At 42.5% G+C, this 13834-nt stretch overlaps 1 protein-coding gene across 1 annotated transcript; it reads right to left on the reverse strand.

The window, feature by feature from the left end:
* Positions 1 to 4786: 4786 nt before the first annotated feature.
* LOC101681438 (olfactory receptor 8S1-like) lies at positions 4787 to 5722 on the reverse strand. Its single transcript, XM_004778931.2, has one exon. It carries the CDS (start codon positions 5720 to 5722, stop codon positions 4787 to 4789), a length of 936 nt encoding a protein of 311 aa, XP_004778988.2.
* Between the last annotated feature and the right edge of the window lie 8112 nt (positions 5723 to 13834).

Here is a 13834-nt window from a genome sequence, read left to right on the forward strand (position 1 = left end):
GCTGGGCTCTCTGGTATGTATCTTATCCATGCTACATAGTAGATATCAACAAGGAACTGATTTCTCTACCCCACGGGCATGCCAAAGTGTGGTCATTGGCAAAACGCGTACTTAAAATTTCCTGGATCCACAATGTATTCTTGGTGAATATTTATTAAAAGGAAATTAATCTCAGTCTATCTATATGTTTGGATTATATATCATTCTAGGAATAATAGATACACACTCTCTCTACATGGTATCACTGAGCCTTTAAAATCCACAAGAGATATATATATGGTTATACTTATTTTGAGATTAAAGAAACTCACGGAAATTAAATAATTTGTTTGAGGTCATTCAGGTGTTACATGTTTGAGCAAGGATTTGAAATAAGATCTGTTTAAGATAAAATTTTGGCTCATTCACATAGCTATCATAGTGTCCCAAGATATTTCAGAAAGAAGAGCGGGTCACATGCTCCAGGCATAAAAGGGAGGAATTCTTCTTTTCTTTTAGTTCCCTTGTTGACATTTTAGAAATTTCCCTCCTGTTGCTTCCTGGTCAATCAATTCCTCATTTTATTCAGTCTTGACCTTCTAAAATTTTATAATGCAGGTTAGATATATCCTTATTAGAAGATTGTTTTTAATTACATGATCCTTGTTTTCCTTGATATTACTTCTGTTTGACTAATTTGTTAAGAACTCTAAAATCTGTATAAAAGTCTTCTACAATATTACTCAGCCACCTAAAATAATGGAATCTTGCTATTTGCAACCATGTGGATGGAGCTAGAGGGCATAATAATGCTAAATGAAATAAGTCAGTCAGAGAAAGACAAATATCATATGATTTCACTCATATGTGGAATTTAATAAATAAAACAGATGAACATAGGAGAAGGGAAGGGAAAATAAGATGAAAACAGTGACGGAGGCAAACCATAAGTGAGGCTGAACTTTAGAAAACAAACTGAGGGTTGCTGTAGGGGAGGTGGGTGTAGAATGGGGTAAATGGGTGATGGGCATTAAGGAGGGCATGTAAAGTAGTGAACTTTGGGTGTTATATGCAAGTGATGAATGATTACCTTTGAAACTAATAATATAGTATATGTTACCTAAATTGAATTTAAGTAAAAAATTAAAAAACAAACATATTTCTTCTTCTTGATGATGCATAATAATGTCTCAAATAGGTAGTATGTCTCTGAAAATATTCTTCCTGGAGACCATTATTTAGTAATACATGGAGGTTTAAGACTATTGGATACAGCAGAAATACTCATGAAAAGCACTTAATTTTTTCTTTTTTTCCATGAAAGTGTTAGCATGTCCATTTAATTCTCATTGATTTGATTAAAAGTACCCATAAATACGTTGAAAAAAAAAAAAGTCTCCTGGGGTACCTGGGTGGCTCAGTGGGTTAAAGCCTTTGTTTTCAGCTCAGGTCGTGATCCCAGGGTCCTGGGATTGAGCCCCGCATCGGGCTCCCTGCTCAGCGGGGAGCCTGCTTCCACCTCTCTCTCTATCTGTCTGCCTGACTCTGCCTACTTGTGATCTCTGCCTGTCAAATAAATAAATAAAATCGTAAAAAAAGTCTCCCACAATTATTATAAATTTGTTAATTTCCTTTATTATTTTCTATAGTATTTTATGTTCTGTGACTTGAGTAGTTAATGTTCAGTCATTTTATCTTCTTTGTGCCATATAGGTATCATTGTGGTTGTACCCATCTGAATTTGAGAGTAATATTCTTACAGTCAGCACATTTTTCTTGAGCATTTACTACTTGACTACTGTCCTAGATTCTTCAACTAATTTTTTTTAATGGACATATAATGTATTATTAGCCCCAGGGGTACAGAAACTAATTTTTTTTTTTTTTGCTTCGAATTCAATTTTGACTGAAAATGAGACCTTGACAGCTAATTTCCCCTATGCATTTTCTAGTTTAGAAGTTTGAGCAATTTTTAAAAACTTTCAACCTTTGTGAGTCACTTGCAAGTCTTGTTTTAAGAGTATAATTTCTTTAAAAGATTTTATTTAGTATTTATTTTTAAAGAGAGAGAGAGAGAGAGAAGGGGGGAGAGGCAGAGGGAGAGAGAATCTCAAGCATGTGGAGCCTAACCGGGGGTTCAATCTGACTATCCTGAGATCATGACCTGAGCCGAAATCAAGAACTGGATGCTCAACCGACTGAGCCACCTAAACACCTTGAGATTATAATTTTTATTGTTTAAGACAATAGATTTCTTTAGTATAGTTGAGACACAGTGTTTACATTAGTTCCAGGAGTACTGCATAGTGATTCCACAAGTTTATCCTTTACAAAGTCTTTATTTTTGAAGTCTTAATTTTGTATATAACATATAGTTCTCATAACCCAATCTTAAAATCTTTTCTTTTTAATTTGATGACTTTACATTTCCATTGTTGTTGTAATACATGGTTATTGACGTTTTCTGCAATGCTATTTAAAAAAAATTAAAAAAAAATTTTTGTGCCCTCGTGGTGCTAGTTTGTTTTCTATCTTTTTTTTTGTGCAAGAGTGTCACTCTGTCCTTACATTTCCAAAAACTGGTAGATACCAAATGACAGTGTATAATATGTACAGAAGAAAAAAGAGGGGACCCCAAAATTCTGTAACAAGGCAAATTTTCATTCATATGTACAGTCAAAATAAAGAGACTTTCATTTTTTTAAAAAAGATTTTTTATATTTATTTGACAGAGAGAGAGAAATCACAAGTAGACAGAGAGGTAGGCAGAGAGAGGGGGGAAGCAGGCTCCCTGCTGAGCAGAGAGCCCGATGTGGGGCTCGAACCCAGGACCCTAAGACCATGACTTGAGCTGAAGGCAGAGGCTTAACCTGCTGAGCCACCCAGGTGCCCCTCATTTTTTTTTTTTTTTTTTTTTTTTTTTTTTTTTTAGAGAGAGAGGGTGGAGTGGGGGACAGAGGGAGGGGGAGAGAGAGAATCCCAAGCAGGCTCCATGCTGAGTGTGGAGCCTGACATGTAACTCAAATTCATCACCCTGAGATTATGACCCAAGTTGAAACTGAGAGTGGAACACTTAACTGACTGAGCCACCCAAGCACCCCTAAAATAAAGAGATTTTCAGATATGCAAGGTCTTGGAATATTTTGCAATAGCCATTCCTTAAAAAAAATTCTAGACAAGTGCATATGACAACTAAATCAAAGCAGAATGAAATGAAGAACTTGGGGCGCCTGGGTGGCTCAGTGGATTAAGCCTCTGCCTTCGGCTTAGCTCATGATCTCAGGATCTTAGGATCGAGCCCCACATTGGGCTCTCTGCTCAGCAGGGAGCTTCCCCCTCTCTCTGCCTCTCTGCTTACTTGTGACCTCTCTCTGTCAAATAAATAAATAAAATCTTAAAAAAAAGAAATGAGGAACTCATGAATAATGATCAGTAACACTCAAATGGTGGCTGTTAATGTTCTAGTGCTTGATCTCCCATTTCATTAATCCTCATGCTAACTATACAGTGTAGATACTCTTGTTCTCCCAATTTTATATCTAGAAAACAGATACAGAGTAGGTAAGCAGTTTGTCAGGATTATAAAACTTATATGGGCAGAGTCGGGATATGAACACAGGCATCGCAGCTCCTAAGACTGTGTTCATAGCCATTATGCTCTGCTGGGCAAAAAGGAAGTAGAATGGGGGAATGTGCCATCAAAGGGATGCCAGTGAGTAGTAAATAAATTTAAACGTAGAATGAAGCCTAAATAACTATAGATTATGATTGAAATCCAGAATTTAATTGATTCGACAGCAACTAATATAAAGACAATAGTATGTTGATAACATCTAGGGACAAAAATTTCAGAATGTCTGGGGCGCCTGGGAGGCTCAGTGGATTAAGCCTCTGCCTTTGGCTCTGGTCATGGTCTCAGAGGCCTGGGATGGAGCCCCACATCCATCCGGCTCTCTGCTCAGCGGGGAGCCTGCTTCTCCCTTTCTCTCTGCCTGCCACTGACTACTTGTGATCTCAGTCTGTCAAATAAATAAGTAAATTCTTAAAAAAAAATTCCAGAATGTAAAAACAAACAAACAAAAAATCCCAAAACAATGGAGGAAAGAGGTTGAAGTGGCAGAAGGAGGAGAGATTTTTTTTTTTAAATTTTATTTATTTGTTTGACAGAGAGAGACACAGAGAGAGAGGGAACACAAGCAGGAGGAGTAGGAGAGGGAGAAGCAGGTTTCCTGCCAAGCAAGGAGCTGCATGGGTTGGCCTGGTGATGGGTATTAAAGAGGGCACGTATTGCATGGAGCACTGGGTGTTATATGTAAACAATGAATCTTGGAATGCTACATCAAAAACTAATGACATACTGTAAGGGTGACTAACATAATATAATAATGATAAAAAAGTTGAACTTCATAAATACATATTTAAGACGAGTTTAGAATGATAAAGAAGGAAAAATTGTCTAAATATTATGAAGGACAATAAAATGCATAATTTTTAACAAAGTAGATCAGCAAGACAAAATTAATAAGGATGACAAAATAAAGTACATTGCTGATTAATTCAGGAGATACAACATCTGTGACCTCTACGAAAGAAGTGGTGCTGATGGTGCGAAGGGGTAGAATTAAAAATAGACCTTATATCTAAAGAGCTAAATAAGATATGATTTTATGTATTTTATTTTTTGTTGGCAGTATAGCCAGGGAGAGGGTGGTTTAGGGCTCCTTTCCAGTTAGTGGTCCAGAATTCTACCTGAGGTTCAAGCAGTTGGCAAGGCAAACTCATCTGCCACACTCTGGGTCCTTGTTCACTACCTCACATAGTGCAGGATTTTGCCCAGTGTCCGTCTCACAGCCGCCTTCACCTCTTGGTTCTTTAGGCTGTAGATGAGGGGATTCAGCAAGGGTGTCACTGCACTGTACTGCAAGGAGGAGAGCATATCCAGGGAGGAGCCAGATGTGGGCATAAGGTAACGAATCAACCCGGAGCCAAAGAACAGGGTCACTGCAATGAGGTGGGAGGAGCAGGTGGAGAAGGCCTTGGTTCTGCCTGAGGTGGAGCTGATGCTCAGGATGGTGGAGACAATACGGGCGTAGGAGAAGAAGATTGGGAGGAAAGTTCCAAGCCCATGCAATAAGATGGAGCAGATCAAGATGTCAATATTGATGGAAATATCAGAACAAGATAGAGGGAAGAGGGAGGGCAGCTCACAAGTATAGTGGTGTATGGTTTGGGCCTCACAGAAGTCCAGGTTAAGAGCCAAGAGCAAAATTACGACTGAATTGAAAGAGGCCAGGCACCATGAGATGAAAACCAGCTTCACACAGAGCTGGCTGCTCATCACCTGGCCATAGAGCAGTGGGTGGCAGATGGCAGCATAACGGTCATAGGCCATCACTGAGAGCAGAAAGGCTTCGGTCCCTGCAGTGATAAACACAAAAAACACCTGAGTCAGGCAGCCCTCTACCGAGATGGTTTTCTTCTCAGACAGAAGGTCCTTCAGTAGCTTGGGCTCAGTGACTGAAGAGAAACAGAGGTCTAGGAAGGACAGGTTGCTCAGGAAGAAGTACATGGGGGTGTGGAGGCGGGCATCAGTCCTGATCACCAGCAGCATCATCAGGTTCCCCGTCACGGTCAGGAGGTAAATCCCCAGGAAGAACACAAAGAGCAGAGCCTCGATGTGGGGGTTGTTGGACAGCCCGGTGAGAATAAACTCAGTGATGGTGCTGTGGTTCCTCCAGGCCATTTGTGGAGGGGGTTTCCCTGGATAAAACAGAAGTAGAGATGAGATCTGTCATCATTCCTCTTACCCTATATCCCTCCCTGCTCTGCCTTCGCTCTGTTCAGACATCTCTAAACTGCTCTCACTGTATATCAGGAAGAGCTTTTATCCTGTTTGGTTATTATCGATTCTGGGTCACAGTCTTTGCATATTTCAGAGAATCTTCTTCCTCTTTTATAGGGATAACTGGAAAAAAGATCTCTCTGGTTCACCTACACATTCATTGCATTTAGATTCTACTGCATTCTTCCTCGAGTATCGAAATCCTAAAAATTCTAACACATATTCGCAGGGGTCTTAAACCTTCTCTCTTCAATTTCTCAATCATAATTTTTTGTTCAAAATTATCTAATGGCTCCTTCCCAGATTTGATCTCCATTAGGCAAAATAGGTACCATTCTTACCTGGCTAATAACAAAGATTATTAAAAATTAAATTAAAATATTAAATTTCTTTTAAGATCAGAAGAAAAAGTGAATATAATGCAGACTGGATTATAGTCATCTCATAAACTGCAATCATAAAGTATAAATTTTAGTGTAGTTTTATGGAAAATGGACCTAGGAAGGCAGAAGTGACTGGGGCCCATGAAAGTCTTGTGTCCTTGATCATTACTTCATACAGAGCATTTAATTTTAATAAGAGCTTATTAAACATGGAGCACTTTCTTAAACACTTATCTAAATTGTTTCAAGGCAGCTCTGTGATTGGATAGGGAATTAGTAGCCCCAGGGTAAGGAATTTTATCCCCATTTTACCTGTGAGTAGTCTGATATTAAGGGATATTTTGTAATGTTATGTTGACAACAGCAGAAGAAAGAGGAAATAAATTACTTTTTTTTCCTTCTAATTATAGCCCAATGTCTAGGCTTAGTCACAGTGATGAGGAACAAAAATTTTCTTACTTGGACCTTTAAATTCTTCCTCATCTGCCCTTAAAGTTTCAGTCATTTTGGCTTCTTTTGATACCAGAAAGGTCTGTTTGCTTCTGTGTCTCTGCTCATCTTCTTCTCTGTATATTTTCCTCTTAATTCTACTGACCTGACTCTCATGGACCTTCCAATGTCACCTATAACTTTGACTTTTTCCTTTTACCCCGTCCCAACTGCTTCCTCCTTGACTCACAGCTGTCTGTTCAAATCACTGGGCCACTCGTTCTCAGGTGCCTTATGTCATAGTCTGAATTCTGTGTTTGTCTCATGCGAGATATCTTTCTCACATGTGAGAATATGTGAGATATTTTTTTCCCCTCCCAGCTGTGAGCTCCGTGAGAACAGGGACCACAATTTGACAAGGACAATCACCATTAGCTTCTGATTCCTCTCAAATTTCTGTCTGATTATTTTGGGAGCCTCTCTGTGGCATCTCCTGTGCGCCTCAGACAAGACTTCATGACTGCCTTCTGCACAGGCTCATTCCTTCCTCCATGGGCCCCCATAGCACTGGCCCCTGTGGGGAGCACTGTTGACACTGTTGTCTACCATTGCTGCTGGCCCTCCCACTCAACGCAGCATGGAGGGCACTGCTGCTGAACTTGAAGGATGTCTACACAGAGCACACCGTCTCATGCTGCTGCTCATCCTCTTTCTAGTGGTCTCATATTGGTAAAACCCACAAGCACTGTGGCTACCACTGAAGAAGCTGTTTGTGTTGTTAGTGTGGACGTGTTATTCTTTTATGGCTCCATGAGGGCCAGATGGAAAAGGCTTATAGTTTTCTTATGAACAATATTTCTCTCATCCTCTTGCTCTGTCAGCTGTGTAACCAGGAGGACCAGATGGTGAGCCATTTAGATTAATGATGACATTAAGAATCACTTTGACCCCTAACATCTTGGACTATGTAGTGAGTCACTGCCCTATGTGATGATTCCTTCCTCAGTTGGACATTTGAGGCTAATTTACCCAGATTCTGTTTTTGTCTGCCAGTCCACTGTCTGATTCCATGGTAAGCTTCTGAATCATAGAAATATTTAATCTTACTGATCCAGAATGCCCTGCCTCTGACCCTTCAAGCTTTGCCAGGAATCCATGTACAGACACTAACATATATCATGAAATGCTTAAATTCTGATCCCATTAACAAATCCATTAGTCCCACCTCAGTCCATCTCAGACTCAAATCTGGATTACCTGTGTCCCAGGACAAGTAGGGCAATGTTCTCCGTTATGTGCCTGTAGGACATGAGCTTCGATCCAGTGATGGTGAAGCACCACTGGCTGGAGAAGTTACTTTTGAGGATCCTGCAATGGGCAAAAATTGCAGATACCAGTGAAACCAAACACTATATCTGAATCTATACAAACCAAGCAAAATGATAAGTGGAAGCCATTCTTCCCAGAGATCTCTGTATTTCAAAATATGTATGGATGTGGCTCTCCTGAAAATCGCCTCCATTCTTCCACTGTCACTCACAAGGAGCCACAAGTGGCTATTATGTCCACAGGGGCTTCAAGCTCTCATCTGAGGAACTCTGTAGCATTTGTGGAAAATCCTGTTCTCCCCTGCCCTACATCCACATATTGCATAAATGAAGGCAACAGCTACTTCTCTCTTGTGATTTTCAAGTTGTCACAGAGAAAGGAATCTCCCCTTCCCCCACCATTCGCTGTCCTTACACAATTCATCAACTTGATGCCTGAAACGTCTTTCTTGACCAGGAATGATTATTTCCATTTAAATCCTCGACCAATTAAGCATGAAAATAAAGTGCACTTGCAGTCACTCTTGGGAAGGGAAGATACTGGCTTCATTTAATCCTGAGCTATAGTGGACTGAAGGCAGATGTAGGATATGGATTGTGGAGAGGACACAACTAAAAGGAAAGACAGGGAGACTGAGGAGAGGTGGGAGCCGCCACAAAGGGAGGATTTTAGCAGTGTTTTAGGTGAACGCCTGTTCCAGCTTTTTGCCAACACAGACATGTCATATCCATCAGAGACCTGGTAATGCAATGAATATCTCCTTCAAAGAGATACAGCAGATTACTGGCTATGTTCATGACTTTGTGCCTTTCAGGAGGTTAAAGAAAATCAGCATATTTTCCAATCCAGCTGTTAATACAGCAAATCACAGATTTATGTTGGGGACTTAAGGATCAAGCCCAAAGTTGAGAACAATTCTGCTGGAGCTATGATCTTAATTACCCAATCTTGCTCAAAGAGGAAGCTATTTGACAGCATGTTTCCATTAAATGAGAGTGTCTTTAGTGTGTGTACAAGTGCTTTGCACACTGGCTGCTTAAAGCCATCTTTGGAATGAAGAAATGAAAGAAGGGTGTGTGCAGAAGGTCAGACTGGACAAGGAGGCTCCAGGGATCCTGTGAGCTGGGCTGTGCTGTTCAGACCTTAAGTGCATGCGGGAGGAATCTGCATGGGGGAGAAGGATGTCAGCCTTGGGAGGAGGGACCTAAGACAATCTTCATCCACTTGAAGTGGTTCTCAGAGCTGCCTCTCCTCTGCTCCCTTGGACCATTCACAGTGTTACAACGTGACTAGTTCTCAGGTGACTTCAATACCAAGAACAATACGGTGCTTCTAACAGTTTGTACTGAGCAAGCAGGAAAATACGTGGCTCTGATGGTGTAGTCCCTATCTCTGATACCCTTGTTTCATCGCAGGTGTCAGCTTTTTGCAATCTTTTGGGATCCTGAAGCACGAGAGGATTGATGCGTAGATTTTAAATTGTCACTGTCCTCAGTGTGAAGCAGGGAGGGAACGTGTCCAAGGCAGCTGGAACTAATGCACCATTCAGACAAACAGAGATGGAGTCCCATCCAGGGAGATGGTCTGCCAAGGAGTGGGATGTTCCCGCCTCTAGCTTAGGGACAAGGAACGGGTGCAGCAGGAGCTTTAGGACAAAGGATCATGAGGTAGAGATGCGGGAGAGGATAAACAGCAGAAGTGAAGTGTACAGAGAACTTCACAGGCAGAGAATAGGGGGAACCACCAGAAACCCAGAGAAGATTTTACCATTCTCCTGGCTTTTCTTGGAAGAAGCAACTCCACATGTTCTGTGTTCCCCATCACAAGCAGATGCTTGGTAGGTAAATCCTGGTAAGAGAACCCCTGTCACAAGCATTTCTTTACAGAGTACATGGCCTATTTTCTTTGCCATCAGTGAGTGAAGGAAATTAGAATAGTTCCAGCTCTGGAAGCAATGGATATATCACAGCATCAGGTTTATTCTCCAGCACAACTTACAGGAGAGTGGTGTCATTCTGCAATGGAGGCCACTATATGGAAAGACAAGGAGACCTTCTCTAAAGAAGCTCCTATTCTGAAAAACAGGCACCCATTTCGTGAATTCCTTCTCACATGATCTCAGGTGCAGTAGTGAGCCTGGTCTTCCTTCATTCCATCTGTGATTCTGAATCCTCTTCTAAGAGCATCACTGAAAGAGAAGATTCCACCAGAGCCAATCAGAAGGTTCTTTGGACATAGGTAGCTCTGGGCTGGGTCAGGGTCCCCCAGAGGAAGCTGGGCTGCTGCCCTGTATTCCCTGAAGTCCCAGCCTGAAGTCGAGCTCTGGACTCACTAACCACAGTTTGGACTTAACTAGAAAGGTAAATTTAGTGCACAAGGGTTCTCTCCAGGGCGGTATTATAAGTTTCTGAATTAAGGCAATTATTTAAAGCCTAGAAGACACTATTATTAGGCTTGGGGGAGGCTGCTTAAGATCAAGAAAATAAGAAAGAGATTTAAAGGAAAACTTCTGGGAGATGGACATTTTCCTGATATCATCAAAGCCCTGAGAAATCATGGAGGGAGCTGAGCTGAGACTTATTAGTGACTGAAGTCCAGTCTAGTGGACATTTGAGTTTTCCTTACTTCTCCAACAGGACCATCCACTATAATAACGAAAAGACAGGAGATAACTCCACCCTGGAATATTATTAACCCTTAGGTTTCCAGAGTTTCCACTTTAAGCATATAATGAATTGAAAAGAGAATTTATTAAAGAATAATAATTGAAGTTTGTAATAAATTACTTTTAATAAGTCATACAGATAGTTTTTGAAATAAAAAAGTTAAAATTTTATTTCTTTTCAAGGCAGAGAAACATCATGAACATTTTCATGGGATTTACATACAAGTGACAAACACAGAGGCATGGTACCCTTAAGTTAACTGAAGTGATGCAAACAGCAATAAAACATGTATTCATCCCTTCTTCAGTAAAAAGTGAGTGCCAGGGCAGAGATGTGAGATCCCAGAATGAATACTTTTGCTCATAGTGATCCGAAGGGGCACTTGCACCCCAATGTTTATAGCAGCAATGTCCTCAATAACCAAACTATGGAAAGAGCCCAGATGTCCATCAACAAATGAATGGGTAAAGAAGATGTGGTATACATACACAATGGAATACTATGCAGCCATCAAACAAACTGAATGACATGGATGGAACTAGAGACTATTTTGCTAAGCAAAATAAGTCAATCAGAGAAAGACAAGTATCATATGATCTCACTGATATGAGGAATTTGAGAAAGAAGACAGAGGATCATAGAGGAACAGAGGGAAATATGAAACAATACCAAACCAGAGAGAGACACAAACTATAAGAGACTCTTAATCTCAGGAAACAAACTGAGGGTTGCTGGCAGGGATGGGGGTGGGAGGGATGGGTTGGCTGGGTGATGGACACTGGGAGGGTATGTGCTCTGGTGAGCACTGTGAATTGTGTAAGACTGATGAATAGCAGACCTGTACCCCTGAAACAAATAATACATTATATGTTAATAAGAAAAAGATCTACTTTTGCTTATCCATCTAAGTGTCCTATGTGGGAATAGGCATTATCTTTAATGCCTTATCCTTCTCTGTCATTCAGTTTTACTGAGCAGCTGTTAGGTGTCAGGCACTGGAGAGACAGCTGTGGCAGCACAGAAGCCTCTGCCCTCCTGTCAGTGTCACTCTGCAGTTAATACAGACATAGTTCAAAGTGCAGTGATGTGATGGCAAGCACCACCAAGAACGACAACAGGATAAGGAGACAGAGGGTGATGGGATGTGCTGTTTGATGGAGGAGGTAAAGAAAGAGGAGGCAGCATCAGGAACCTGAATTAAGGGATGGAGAGCCTTGTGGATATGGAGGGTGGGGACAACAAGTGCAAAAGCCCTTAGGTGGGACTTATTGCTAAGTTGTTCAGAACTGGGTATCAGGTGTCAGATGTTGGTAGCAGCGATATGAGGTAGTTTCCTCAGGGCTCTGCAGATGGGATGAATTCCTGTGGTTTGCAGTTTTTGTGTCACTAAGGGATTAAATTCCTGACTACCACATTTCAGTCCTCCTCTTGGTCAGGGGAGGCCTTGACTGACAAACCCATTAGAGCATAGGGTGGCAGGTTTCCCAAAGGGAAATAGACATTGGCACCAGAAGGAGGGAGGGATGCCTGGTGAGCAGATACAAGCATGAACTGTTCCCAAATGGAGGCAGACAGTGCGGCATGGGAGCTGGGTACCTGTCACCCGTGCACTGCCTGCTGGTTCACTTCTTGCCTCTCCCCTAGGCTCAAGATGTGACCAACACCACTGTGGGTGGCTTTTCTCCTATAAGGCTCAGGACCAGCTGCTGCATTCACTTCAGCCCTTGGAGGTTAGGGGGTGCTGGGGTGGGATGTGTCTGTCAGGGTGGGAGCAGCTCCTTGGTTAGTCAACCCACACTCACTAAGCACCTGCTCTGGGCTGGTCCTGCCATATTATGGGCTCACAGCCCACAGGAGACCAGATCCCACACTGCAGTGACAGCTCAGCCTGATGGATCCCATCACAGCCCTGCAGTCCCATCACTGCAGGGCTGTGATGGGAAAGCCTGAGGGTCTGGGTTTGGGGAGCCCAGTGGTGGAGGGGAAAAGTAAGCACGTAAAGCCGGCATTGGAGGGTACCCTGAGTGTGAACACAGCATATGAGGGGAGAGCACAGCCTTGGGGACTAGTGACATTCTCCTCCCTCCCCAGGTCAGTGAGGCATGAACAGGGGCCAGGATAGCTAGACTGCACATCTCCCAGGACCCTAGAAAGGTGACTCAGGAGGCTATGTGGAGGCAGGGGAGGGACATGGTGAAGGAAAAACCCTGCCTAACCTGATCTCTTGCCTTGCCACCATGCTGCACTGGTGTGGTGAAGGATGCCACAGAGTCCATGGTCCGCGTGGAGCTGCTCTCCACCTGCCGGACCATCTCTGTGGCCACTTCACTCACATAGTGTACAGCTGAGCCAGGGCAGGGCCAGGAGGGAGTTGGTGAGTGATGAGGGGTCTTACTCGCCCCACTTGTTCTGTGCCCACAGGACTCCCCTGCTTCCCTGTGGCATGACTGAAACCACTATGGAAGCATAAACGTGAATGGAAAGTAAGGTGGACACACTAGTGCTTCAGCAAGACTTGCCTATAAACTGAACACGTTTTTCTCTTCCTCATTCTTGAAGCATCCTGTTCCCTTCACTTGTGTTTCTGTAGAATTCTTTGTTCCAGACTTTTGGTATTGATATTGACATCCTGATGACATCAATGTAGACTTACTAATGACTTGTATGGCTGGTGGAATGGCTAGTCATGAGGCCACTTGGAAGACAGGATGAAGGTGGCTGGCCCCACATACCAGATTTGTATTGAAACTGCCCAAATCCTGTAGTTTCCTAGGAAGTCCTCAGCCTTTTACTCCTGTAAGCCTGAAGTTTTGCAGTCTTGGAGGCCTGCTGGAGATTTCTTAGCCTTGGAGTAATAAACTGTCTTCCTTCTTCATATCTAAACTCTGTCTTCTCTCTGGAGCAAAGAGATTGGTTTTGGACAACATGACTTTTCTGCTCTGGAGCACAGAGGCTATTTTTTGACAACATGACCTTGCCATGTACAGCTCGCAGATGTCCATCCATGGCTTCTGAACTCTTCTCCAGGATGGTGAGTGCTCCCCAAGGGACAGGGAGGAGGGGCCATGTGGTGGGACCTAGACAGGACAGAGTAGATGGACACACCCATCTCTCTGACTCCAGGAGCCACACTCCTGCCCAGAATGATGCCCATGACTCAGCAACCCTAACACAGTCATAACAGGGCCAGGAACTGGGAGGGCAGG

The sequence above is a fragment of the Mustela putorius genome, unplaced genomic scaffold (assembly GCF_011764305.1).
Source record: "Mustela putorius furo isolate JIRA1106 unplaced genomic scaffold, ASM1176430v1.1 tig00537227_pilon_pilon_pilon, whole genome shotgun sequence".
Lineage (NCBI taxonomy): Eukaryota > Metazoa > Chordata > Mammalia > Carnivora > Mustelidae > Mustela > Mustela putorius.